General features: G+C 46.5%; 1 protein-coding gene across 1 annotated transcript in view; it reads right to left on the bottom strand.

The window, feature by feature from the left end:
- The window catches only part of LOC126199041 (myrosinase 1-like), a 49,382-nt gene that overhangs the window by 34,820 nt on the left and 1,646 nt on the right, over positions 1-12,916 (bottom strand). The window contains exons 2-3 of the mRNA XM_049935745.1: positions 6,114-6,247; positions 4,703-4,837 (exon numbers count right to left, since the gene is read on the bottom strand). Of these exons, the coding sequence (XP_049791702.1) occupies positions 4,703-4,837; positions 6,114-6,247 (269 nt within the window). The remainder of the gene's footprint in view (positions 1-4,702; positions 4,838-6,113; positions 6,248-12,916) is intronic.

Genomic DNA, 12,916 nt, shown 5'->3' with positions numbered 1-12,916 from the left:
CATAGTTCAAACTGATGCTGATGTGCTTTACGCACGTTAATGTCTTTCATTTCTGGATGATAGGATCACAGTGTATGTACGAGGTGTGGCTAGAAAAAAACCGGACTAGTACTGGTGAAACAATAAAACGAATGCAATAAGGCTGAAAGTCGCGTGGCCTGTCACGTGACTCTCGCTCCGCCTACTGCTCGAGTTTCATCTGCCTCCTGCACTCAGTCTGCCCGTGGCGTCTGTTTTAAGTAGTTGACGTTTTGTCTGTGCGTCGGAAAATGTTGAGTGTACAGAAAGCACAGCGTGTTAACATCAAATTTTGTTTCAAACAAGGAAAATCTGCAAGTGAAACGTTTGTAATGTTACAACAAGTGTACGGCGATGATTGTTTACCGCGAACACAAGTCTTTGAGTGGTTTAAACGATTTAAAGATGGCCGCGAAGACACCAGTGATGACACTCGCACTGGCAGACCATTGTCAGCAAAAACTGATGCAAACATTGAAAAAATCGGTAAACTTGTTCGACAAGATCGCCGAGGTGGGATCACTTTCAATGTTTTCCAGGATGTCAGAACAAATCATTCTTCGGCGTTCCTTCTGTTCAATTGTGAGACACTTTGGAACCATTTTTGAACACACTTTGTTCATGTTGAAACTTTCATGAAGAATCTGCCTAATACTTTCCTTGTCAACTCCTGTTAACTGAGACACTGCTCTGATTGTTAAACGGCGATCTTGTCGAACAAGTTTACCGATTTTTTCAATGTTTGCATCAGTTTTTGCTGACAATGGTCTGCCAGTGCGAGTGTCATCACTGGTGTCTTCGCGGCCATCTTTAAATCGTTTAAACCACTCAAACACTTGTGTTCGCGATAAACAATCATCGCCGTACACTTGTTGTAACATTACAAACGTTTCACTTGCAGATTTTCCTAGTTTGAAACAAAATTTGATGTTAACACGCTGTGCTTTCTGTACACTCAACATTTTCCGACGCACAGACAAAACTTCAACTACTTAAACCAGACGCCACGGGCAGACTGAGTGCAGGAGGCAGATGAAACTCGAGCAGTAGGCGGAGCGAGAGTCACGTGACAGGCCACGCGACTTTCAGCCTTATTGTATTCGTTTTATTGTTTCACCAGTACTAGTCCGGTTTTTTTCTAGCCACACCTCGTACATGTAGAAACACCCTCAGTTTAACGTAATACCGGGATCAGTTTGTGGTACTGTTGATATGTGTATATGATGTATGAAAGTAGTTGTAAAGAGACGTTTACTGGGGTGGAAGTGGTTGGCTTATCCAGTAATGATCAGCCAACCACATACGTCTGTATATGTGCCTTTATCTGTTTACATGACTGTCAGTTGAGTAATTATACGTGGTGCAGCAAAACGATACAGGCAGACATCTAGACGCTGTAGCGGATGTCTTGAAGATCCAATTGCTTATGGGAACTGTGATCTGTAAATGTCATCCAACGACGCAACGGACCGCGAAAGTTATAGGAGCCAACGCTGCCGCTAGTCCACCCCTTAAGCAAACTATACGAGTTTGTGGACTGACAGGTCGCAATCGCAATCGGAGCTTCTCGCAGTGGACTCGACAGCACTCGTGACTTATGATGGTGCCAAACGCGTCCACACTTTTCACAACACCTCTGTAGAGACTGCTGAGAACGATGGCCCCAAATGCGTGAGCGTACAAACTTACAAGGAGGTGGCCAAAGCCACAGGCATTTGCCCTTACAAATCGGACGCTGTGCAGTGTCGTTAGATAACGTTTCCACTCAGTCGTAGCTATCCTCAGTTTAAGCCTCAGGACACACTCTACATCGCCATGAAGTCTGTCGGTATCACGTTGTTGCGCCATGTATTTTGAACAGTGAAACGAAGTTTATTACACACTTAAAAAAAAAGAAAGTTTTACATCACTCCGGTTCCCAGAAGTCCTGAAGATAGGCGTTGGCTGTGGATATTGTATCACAGACACAGTCCCTCTGACTGTTCCGAGATGTCACTAAACCAGCCCAAAGATGTAAACTAATGCATGAGCAGCACCTATTAGACGGAGGTGGTCTGAAAGCCGATCAGTTCCCGTCATTCCACCAGCAAGGAGGTACACGGCTCGTGTTGTCTGTAGTTCAACCATGCCTAGACGGTCAATACCGCGGTTCGTTCGCGTCGGCATTGTTACTTTGTGCCAGGAAGGGCTCTTGACAAGGGAAGTGTCCGGGCGTCTCGGAGTCAACTAAAGCGATGTTGTTCGGACATGGAGGAGATACAGAGAGACAGGAACTGTCGATGACATGCCTCGCTCAGGCCGCTCAAGGGCTACTACTGCAGTGGATGACCGCTACCTACGGATTATGGGTCGGTGGAACCCTGACAGCAAGGTCACCATGTTGAAAAATGCTTTTTGTGCAGCCACAGGACGTTGTGTTACGACTCAAACTGTGCGCAATAGGCTGCATGATGCGGTCCATCTTTGCAACCACGACACCATGCAGCGCGGTACAGATAGGCCCAACAACATGCCGAATGGACCGCTCAGGATTGGCATCGCGTTCTCTTCACCGATGAGTGTCGCATGTGCCTTCAAACAGACAATCGTCGGAGACACACTGTCCAGCCAGTGCAGCAAGGTGGAGGTTCCCTGGTGTTTTGGGGTGGCATTATGTGGAGCCGACGTACGACGTTGGTGGTCATGGAAGGAGCCGTAACGGCTGTACGATAAGTGAATGCCATCCTCCGACCGATAGTGCAACCATATCGGCAGCATATTGGCGAGGCATTCGTCTTCATGGACGACAATTCGCGCCCCCATCGTACACATCTTGTGAATGACTTCCTTCAGGATAACCACATCGCTCGACTAGAGTGGCCAGCGTGTTCTCCAGACATGAACCCTACCGAACATGCCTGGGATAGATTGAAAAGGGCTGTTTATGGACGACTTGACTCATCAACCACTTTGAGGGATCTACGCCGAATCGCCGTTGAGTAGTGGTACAATCGAGCAATAGTGCCTTGATGAACTTGTGGACACTATGCCACGACGAATACAGGCATGCATCAATGTAAGAGGACGTGCTATTGGGTATAAGAGGTACCGGTGTGTACAGCAGTCTGGGGCACCACTACCGAAGGTCTCGCTGTATGGTAGTACAACATCCAATGTTTGGTTTTCATGAGTAATAAAAAGGGCGGAAATGATGTTTATGTTGATCTATATTCCAGTTTTCTGTACAGGTTCCGGAACTCCCGGAACTGAGTTGATGCAAAACTTTTTTTGATGTGTGTATTTTTAGAATACACTTATTTCATGTTAAAGCTTACATACCTAGCAGGTGTTTTCTGCAACGAAATATTCCCCTATTCAGTGTAATTGAATGTGTTTTTTTTTAAACTCTGAGACAGACGAAGGTTCTTTGGTAAAAGAAACTGTTGTTAAGATTTTGCTGTCACCCACCATGCTTTTGTTGTTATGTGCCACTCAAGTATTATGGCTGACTTGGTAACGTAATAATCGAATATCTAGGGTGACCAACTCTGACTGGGACGTATAGAAGAATGTTACGAAAAAGCCCAGACAGCGTAACAGTGATGAAGTGCTTAGAAAACTAGTGTAATTTCCTACATACGCCAGACAGAAAGCTGCTCACAATTTTTCAGACAAAATCTATAAGTTTTCAACTACAAATAAAATCACATATTGTATTCCAGCAATAAATAGTTGTGGTACTAGTATGATACAGGTTACAACTTGTGAGGGTACCATATCTACTGATGGCCAGGTTGTTTGGGAGTTGGATATTTGTTGGGTACTGTCTTGCTGACAAAGCAACTTTTAGGAATAAAACACAGTGTTTCCCAAGTTGTTTAAGGTTTGGGAGTCGAGTGTAAGGGAGTTAGTGTGTGTGTGTGTGTGTGTGTGTGTGTGTGTGTGTGAAAGAGAGAGACAGACAGTAGAGTATTTCGCGTCGCCTGTGGAGGTAGGCAGAACCTTGAGTGGAACAAAGTTGCGTTCAAAACTACCGGTACTGAATATATAAACATGCGATAGCAGTAAGACTGTTGATAGAAGAATTCAAAGGAAACAATAATAAGAAGTCAGTAATGAAGTTGAGATCTGGTTTAAGGGGATCAACTCTTTTGTACTGGCAATCACGTGTGCATGATGAAAAACATTAATGGTCCTATACAGGGCGTTCTGTCTAAACTTCAATAATTTTCCGGAGGTGTTTGGGGGAGGGGGGACGGGGACGGATGGGGTGTGGAGGGAATTTACAAACGACACTAAACTGATTGAAATAGTATTGTAAAGCGAATGAGGATTACGAGGTCGGGCTAAAGTATTGACATGTTGAAACCGTTGTCTGGTCATTCGGCCACAGCTCTTAACGTACCTTTGTTCTCCTGCATATGATCCCTGAACCCATACTACATAATCTCCGATAGCCTCAATTCAGTTCACGCCCGGCAATAACGTCTAAATATAGCTAAACAGAGGGAGGAGGGAAGTTTACAAGCTTTACTGCGGTGCGAAGATACGGAAGAAGTCAACTATCACTTAATTACAGATCACTACAGTATTTTTCTGCCTCCATATATCCTAGAAAACATGGCATTCCCTCAAGAAATGTTGCAAAGTTTACCACTGTTCAGAATTTTGTGGCGCACAAACTGAGCAGGAAGTGAGGACTCACCAGAGGCTGGATGTTGTTGGCGAGCAGCAGGTCGATGAGGTTGTTGTAGTAGTCGATGCCGGCCTGGTTGATGTTGTCGAGGTCTCCCGTGGGCAGGACGCGCGGCCACGAGATGGAGAACCGGTACATGTCGGCCTGCAACACACCGTATTACTTCTCGTCTTGTTCACGTTATACGTGATGCTGACATACTACTAGCAGCTGTAATTATTAGTCTGCAGGTAAAGTAAATATTGATGTAATGTTGTTCGATACTCTTTTCTCAACCACCAATAAAAATATCTTCACTTACATTCAGTATATGTACAATGGTGCTCGGCAATTGTTGTTGTTGTTGACAGCTACCGCTGACAGTCTGCAAGTCATGTGGAATGATGTGTAACACTGATCTACTTGTAGCTACTTCCATAACCATTACACCTTAAACACAATCAAACAAACGGCTACCTGCCCATCCACTTAGCCGCAGATCTGTCGGAACTGCAATGAAGTCTCTCATTAAGAATTACGTCCACCCCTTTGTCATTTTATTCCTAGTTTCATTCTGTGAGAGGCGCATACCCACAATTGATAACACACGTTACAAAATGAATCGCAGATACGCTAGTAAGCTTTACTGTGTACTCGTCGCTGGTTTTCTTCCCATTTTTGCATCCCCATCCCCACCTATCGCTCCTCTCGCCACTGCCCCATTTTATGGCACCATGACGCTACCAGATGACATTGAATATGGTTTTCAAGGGTGCCAACCTTGACATTCTGAAATACCTCCATTTACAGTGTGGAAGTATTTTCTGGCAGTACGTCACAGGACTCGTACCAATCCGACCTCTCACCTGAGCTACACTTGATACCAAAGCATTTTAATATTCAGTCTGTGTGGAACACCTTTATTCATGGTGAACCGGAACGTTTTTATGATTGGACGTTACAGGCCCCGTCACCATTGCGAAAGGTATTTTCACACAAAAAAAGTATTTTGGGGCGACAGACCGGATAAACCATAAGCCACTAAGACCACGGGTCGCCTATATCAAACACTCGCAAAATATATCTGAACAATCTCCAAATTTGGTCGCTGCAGTTGGGGTTGATTCTATTCTTCATGCTCGTTCCTTAGGTAACGTGAACCAAATGCTACAAAAGTTTACAAGGTTGATTGATGAATAGCCTCCTTGGACGTCAGACTTACTGTCGATGCCGAATAATAAAAACCATGTTCAGAAGGAAATAAATAAACTCAATAAAATTCAGGAGAAGCAACAATAGCTGGATACGGGGCTGGACTAATTACTCTGGGCAATTCCTGCTAAACAGCTAGTAATTTTATTGAGCGACATATCTGTTGATAGGCACAGTTCTTGTAATAGGTCTGGACAAACTTGTAAGCAGTAGGTAAGCGGCGACTTACCGAGGCGTTCACGAGGCACTCCACGTCGACGGGGTACTTGTGGTACGAGTCGCAGGCCACGTCGCCGTTCTGGCCGTTCCAGCCCCAGTCCGGGTGCTCGTGCAGCATGTGGTCCCAGATGCTCTCGCCCTTGCCTGTGGGAACACGCGGGGAGAAAGCAGTCAGGCCAATGAGCTGTTAATTAGTATGACCGTACATAGAAGCACGCTGAGCTGCCTAGCTCTCAGGGTCAACTGAGTACAGGCTACCTCCAACAGCGGGGGCACAAGGCAAGACCTATTTTATGCTTCTTCCCTAAGTCAATTCTTTGTGGCAGGTAGAACGGCCACCGGCGTTCACTATTGTTCGTGTTTTTAATGTTGTTGCCAGGCATGTTAGGATATAGACTGAAGAGTCAAAGAAGCTCGTACACGTGCCTAATATCGCGTAGGGCTCCCACGAGCACGCAGAATGCAGCAACACGACATGGCATGCACTCTACTAATGCCTGAAGTACTGCTGCAGCGAACTGATATCATGCATCCTGCAGGGCTGCCCGTAACGCTGCTGAAGTGCCAGGGGGTGGAGATCTTTTCTCGACAGCACGTTGCAAGCCATCCCAGATATGCTCAATAATGTTCATGTCTGGGAGTTTGCTGGCCAGCGAAGTGCTTGAACTCAGAAGAGTATTCGTGGAGCCACTCTGAAGCAATTCTGGACATATGGGGTATCGCATTGTCCTGCTGGAATTGCCCAAGTCCGTCGGAATGCACAATAGGCATGAAAGGATGCAGGTGATCAGACTGGATGCTTACATACGTCTCACGTGTCGTATCTACACGTATCAGGGTTCCAATATCACAAGAAGTGCATACGCCACACAACATTACAAAGCCTCCACCAGCTTGAACAGTCCCCTGCTGACATGTAGGGTCTATGGATTCATGAGATTGTCTCCATACTCGTACTTGTCCATCCGCTCGATGCAATATGAAATGAGACTCGTCCGACCAGACCAGTTATCAACAGCCCCCAATGTTGAAGGGCCCAGGCGAGGCGTAAAGCTTGGTGTCGTGCAGTCATCAAAGGTACACGAGTGGACCTTCGGCTCCGAAAGTCCATATCGATTATGTTTCGTTGAATGGTTCGCACGCTGACACTTGCTGATGGCCCAGCATTGAAATCTGCAGTAACTTGCGGAAGGATTGCGCACATGTTACTTTGAACGATTCACTTTAGTTCAAATGGTTCAAATGGCTCCAAGCACTATGGGACTTACATCTGAGATCATCAGTCCCCTAGAATTAGAAGTACTTAAACCTAACTAACCTAAGGACATCACACACATCCATGCCGGAGGCAGGATTCGAACCTGCGACCGTAGCAGGTGCGTGGTCCGGACTGAAGCGCGCAGAACCGCTCGGCCACCGCGGCCGGCTCTCTCTAGTTGTCGTTGGTCCCGTTCTTTTTCCGATCGCAGCCATGTCGCAGATTTTACGTTTTACTGGATTTCTGATATTCACGGTACACTCGTGAAATGGCCGCACGGGAAAATCCCCACTTCATCGCTACCTCGGAGACGCTGTACCCAGTCGCTCGTGCGCCGACTACACACCACGTTCAAACTCACTTAAATCTTGATAACCTTAGTAACCGATCTAACAACTGCGCCAGACACTTGTTGTCTTGTAAAGGCGTTGCTGACCGCAGCGCCGTATTCTGCCTGTTTACATATTTCTGAAACTTTCTGGCAGATTAAAACTGTGTGCCGGACCGAGACTCGAACTCGGGACCTTTCCCTTTCGCATTTCTGTATTTGAATACGCATGCCTGTACCAGTTTCTTTGGCACTTCGGAGTGTAATCGAACAGCATCGGATACTGAGTGATCGCTGTCTATGACGCCACGTATTCATGTGGGATAGCGTTATCAGCATCTGGCAGAGTTTTAAACGGGGGTCACTGGGGGTGTCCACCTGGCTAGCAGGCCGAATCGTGCAGTATCCAGAATTGTGGGGCATTCGGATGCGACAGTGGCGTGACTTACGACTACATGGCAATGTGAGGGCTGGTGTGCTCATTGTGAAGGATTCGGTGGACATCCGAAACGGAGGATGGCCGTACTGTGCGCCAGGCACGTCGCGACCCCTTCACATCTGCACTTGTCATAGGACAAATCGAAATCGACTTCCTGAAACGTCCTGTGTCATCCTGCACGAGACGGTCTAGGAAATCACTGTCCCGTGCATAGACGGCCGTTAACACCACAACATGAACTGCTGGTGGTGTCTTGACAGGGAAGCACGGACTGCTGATAATGGCGTCACACTCTGTTCAGTGCCGAAGTGCAGCGCTGTACTGCACCATCCTCGGGTGGCTATCGTTGGTGTGTATGGTGGCGACCTGGGGAGAGAGACCATCCTTCCAGTCTTTTGCAGAGGCACAGCCGAGTTGCTCCTGGTGGGGGGCCACCGCGTATGACCTCAGGTCACGCTGGTAGTGACTGAAGGTTATGTTACAGACACCACGAGCCCACATACGTCACCTCTCATGTGTAGTGTAGTTTTTCAACAGGGCAATGTTTGTCCACACGTGCTACGAGGCTCTATGAACTGTCTGTGAAGGGAGTATAGATCCCAAGCGGACAACGGCTCCCCCCTCCCTCCCTCTACCCCCAACAGTACCTCAAAACAGCATCAGGATTGATTCGTAGGCGCCATTAAGAAAAGCCACAAGTGGACAGTCTGCAAGTGATGGTAGTTATCGTTTACTCGATTCAGAAATAGACCAGAGTTAAAGACAGTACAAGGCAAGTGGAACTGACCTACTGCCATGCACTTTCTTCATACTAAAGTTAAGTATTTGTAAAGTTTCTATTAGTAAATTACTGTAATATTTTAAAATCTGTGTTGTCATGATTTTGCCACAGATGATGCCTAGCCCCATTTGGCTCTGTGGCGAAGCTCTTTATCTGGTTCGCACAAGCAGGCCACTTAATTACAGCAAATAAGTTTCGGTGGTAGGGGGTACTCTTCGTGCAACATTTATACCTTTGACGCCATTTCTTACAGCCATTTAGCCTTGGCTTGCCTGAACTTCCATTTTATTTCGTTCCTAAGTGACTCATACTGCTGTATTACTGCCTTTCCTCGAAGATTTTTGTACTTCCTTTCTTTGTCGATCAGTTGAAGTACGTCTTGTGTTAGCCACGCAGTCGCGTTCCCCGTACCTATGTTTGACTATCCACCGTCTGTGTTTGCTCTTTTTGGAGAAGTCCATTCCTCTTCAGCTGAACTGCCTGCTGTGCTATTCGCTGTCGCAGTGTCTACAGCCTTCGAGAATTTCAAACGCGTCTCCTCATTCTTCAGTATCTCGGTATCCCCTTTTCTCTTACGGACACTTCGGGACGATTCTCTTAAACTTTGTTCTACTCTAAAGTGTAATACGAGTCTGTATCTGCTTCTGTGCACGCCTTACAGACCAGTATTTTGATTTTGAACTTTCTAAGCGAGCTAGTGCCTGACCGTGTCTCTACGTCTATTCCAAGTGCGCTGCTCGTCTTGCGATGTTTGAACAGCGTATTTGCTTTTCCTGTCTGAAATTCACTGCGTAACTGAATTAGTCCCTCTGTTGCCTTATTTCCACCAAATAACATATTGCGTGTAAGTAGGTGCAGAGATCCTTTACTGTTCGACTACGCTACGGTGAAACATTATTGGAAAAAATAACAGCTGCAAAATAGAGGGACTAAGCTGCCGGAGCGATCTAAAGCGAAATGACCACATAAAGCAAACAGCACGAACAACTTTGGAGAAATCTGATTCTCTCACGGAAGAATTGTCTTACAAACCACTTGTTCGACCGATTCATAAGTATTTTTCGTCAGTATGGACAGTTACCAAGTAGGATCAACAAAGATGCAGCGGAGAGCGGCGCATTTCACTACAGGACCGTTTCGTCAACGTGTGTGAGCATTAGAGCGATGCTTTACAAACTCCGGTAACAGTTGCTATAGGAGAGGGCCACCGCTGTGTTCCGAGAGCGCACGTTCCAAGAAGAGTCGCGAAGTGACCACAACGAGAAACTCTCAGAGATCAGAGCAGTCGCTCCTCCCATTTGTTATTCGCAAATGGAGCAGGGAAGGGGAAGAAGGCAGTGGCAGAGGTACTCTCCGCCGTACGCCGTAAGGTGGCTTGCGGAGTGTAGACGTGGACGTAGATGTAGTTTGCGTTTATGTGATTTATACAGCGTGTAGTAACAATCGCACGCGGTCTTGATCAATAGTATTGTACAGTATTCTCTGACTACAATTCAGTCTCGCAGTCTTGCAAACAGCCGATCATTCTGATGTTGGATTTCTATAGAATAGGTGTACCCTAATAGTGATAAAAGAACGTTGTCGGTAATCTAGACTGAACCAGGCGCCGTCCAGTGTACTACACATGCTCACCGGAGCGTACGTCAGGTCATCCTAATGGCCTGTTGAGTTAACAAGCACTCCAAACCGACCACCAGTGCCTGCCGTAATAGTGAGATTTATTGCCATCAATAGACGCAACTTGGCGCCGTTAATACTTCCAGTTATGTCTTTCGCCTCATTATATTATGTGAAGAGCTACACGGTGACTGGAGTGAGTTTATCGAACAATCCACTTTCCAGCAAACGGTTCCTTATGACAGCAGACACTCTCGTAGTCCTACTGCGTGTAGCGACCGCCGTTGAACGAAATGGATTGTGTCCTGGAAATAGTTTATAAGCTGAACATGAACAGCAGTTAAATGGAGGTAATCTAGTGTAACGAATTGAACAGGGTGGTACTGACGGAATTAGACTGAAAAATGAGACACGAAAAGTAGTAGACTAAGTTTCCTATTTGAATAGCTAATTAACAGGAAATGCCAGAAGTAAGGATTATACAAAATTCAGACTGGTAATAGCGAAACAAGTTTCTATTAAAAAGAGGTGTATTTTAGAAATGTTTTATAAAAGCACTAACTAAAAAGGAACTGATGTGCTTGCTGTTTTTTTCCATTTGTTATCTGGACTGGAAAAAATATGCAGTTAATTGTTCATTTGTATAGCATCCATCTTAGCCAAAATACTTTCTTATAAACCGTAGTTGGTGTTTTTATTTCCGGCGAAAAGTCGAGTAATTTTTGTGGTTTTCCGACCCGCTTCCTAATAGTTGGTAATGCGAGAAAAACGAATATTTTGAATTCACTCCGCACCGCTGGTATATTTATCCTTGCCCTTTGTAATGAACCTAATCTCATCGGAAATTGGAGCTTTTCGAAGCTCAGCGGCTAGTTAGTAAGAATGATTGGGATTCTTAGCGTAAATAGTGGCTTGTATCTTTAATTTCCGGCAAATATTTCCTTTCCTGAAACGTTGTTTAGAACATTTTTTTTCCCGACAGCGTACCGGACGTAATGAGCTGACTTAGGAGTCCAGTTGAGAAGTTTATGCTTTCACCTTGGTCCGTCGTCGTATCAGTGGATTTAAACACTTTTCCTTCCCTTGGTATCATACTCTGTATTCGCTGATTCCTTTGCTGAAGTACATTGTTTGTTGCTTAAATAGTTCACTCACACAACTAGTCTTTGTTCACGCAGTTTCTCCGTACGAGCGAGCATAGGTCGAAGAGTTGTTCGTCTGTCTTTACAACACTCCATAATTAATCGGGTAAGACGATTTGTCTGCAATGGGGATCAATGCAATATGTGCCGATTTCGCGTTATATTCTAGAACATTCCAGAATATTCTAGAACATTCGAAAACGTTCGTTAATGACAGAGGATATTCGTAAAAGCTCAAAAATACACTCCTGGAAATTGAAATAAGAACACCGTGAATTCATTGTCCCAGGAAGGGGAAACTTTATTGACACATTCCTGGGGTCAGATACATCACATGATCACACTGACAGAACCACAGGCACATAGACACAGGCAACAGAGCATGCACAATGTCGGCACTAGTACAGTGTATATCCACCTTTCGCAGCAATGCAGGCTGCTATTCTCCCACGGAGACGATCGTAGAGATGCTGGATGTAGTCCTGTGGAACGGCTTGCCATGCCATTTCCACCTGGCGCCTCAGTTGGACCAGCGTTCGTGCTGGACGTGCAGACCGCGTGAGACGACGCTTCATCCAGTCCCAAACATGCTCAATGGGGGACAGATCCGGAGATCTTGCTGGCCAGGGTAGTTGACTTACACCTTCTAGAGCTCGTTGGGTGGCACGGGATACATGCGGACGTGCATTGTCCTGTTGGAACAGCAAGTACCCTTGCCGGTCTAGGAATGGTAGAACGATGGGTTCGATGACGGTTTGGATGTACCGTGCACTATTCAGTGTCCCCTCGACGATCACCAGTGGTGTACGGCCAGTGTAGGAGATCGCTCCCCACACCATGATGCCGGGTGTTGGCCCTGTGTGCCTCGGTCGTATGCAGTCCTGATTGTGGCGCTCACCTGCACGGCGCCAAACACGCATACGACCATCATTGGCACCAAGGCAGAAGCGACTCTCATCGCTGAAGACGACACGTCTCCATTCGTCCCTCCATTCGCGCCTGTCGCGACACCACTGGAGGCGGGCTGCACGATGTTGGGGCGTGAGCGGAAGACGGCCTAACGGTGTGCGGGACCGTAGCCCAGCTTCATGGAGACGGTTGCGAATGGTCCTCGCCGATACCCCAGGAGCAACAGTGTCCCTAATTTGCTGGTAAGTGGCGGTGCGGTCCCCTACGGCACTGCATAGGATCCTACGGTCTTGGCGTGCATCCGTGCGTCGCTGCGGTTCGGTCCCAGGTCGACGGGCA

Source organism: Schistocerca nitens, chromosome 8 (assembly GCF_023898315.1).
Source record: "Schistocerca nitens isolate TAMUIC-IGC-003100 chromosome 8, iqSchNite1.1, whole genome shotgun sequence".
Taxonomy (NCBI): Eukaryota; Metazoa; Arthropoda; class Insecta; order Orthoptera; family Acrididae; genus Schistocerca; species Schistocerca nitens.
The sequence above is the reverse complement of the archived record's forward strand: the minus strand, read 5'-3'. Positions and strand labels throughout refer to the sequence as shown.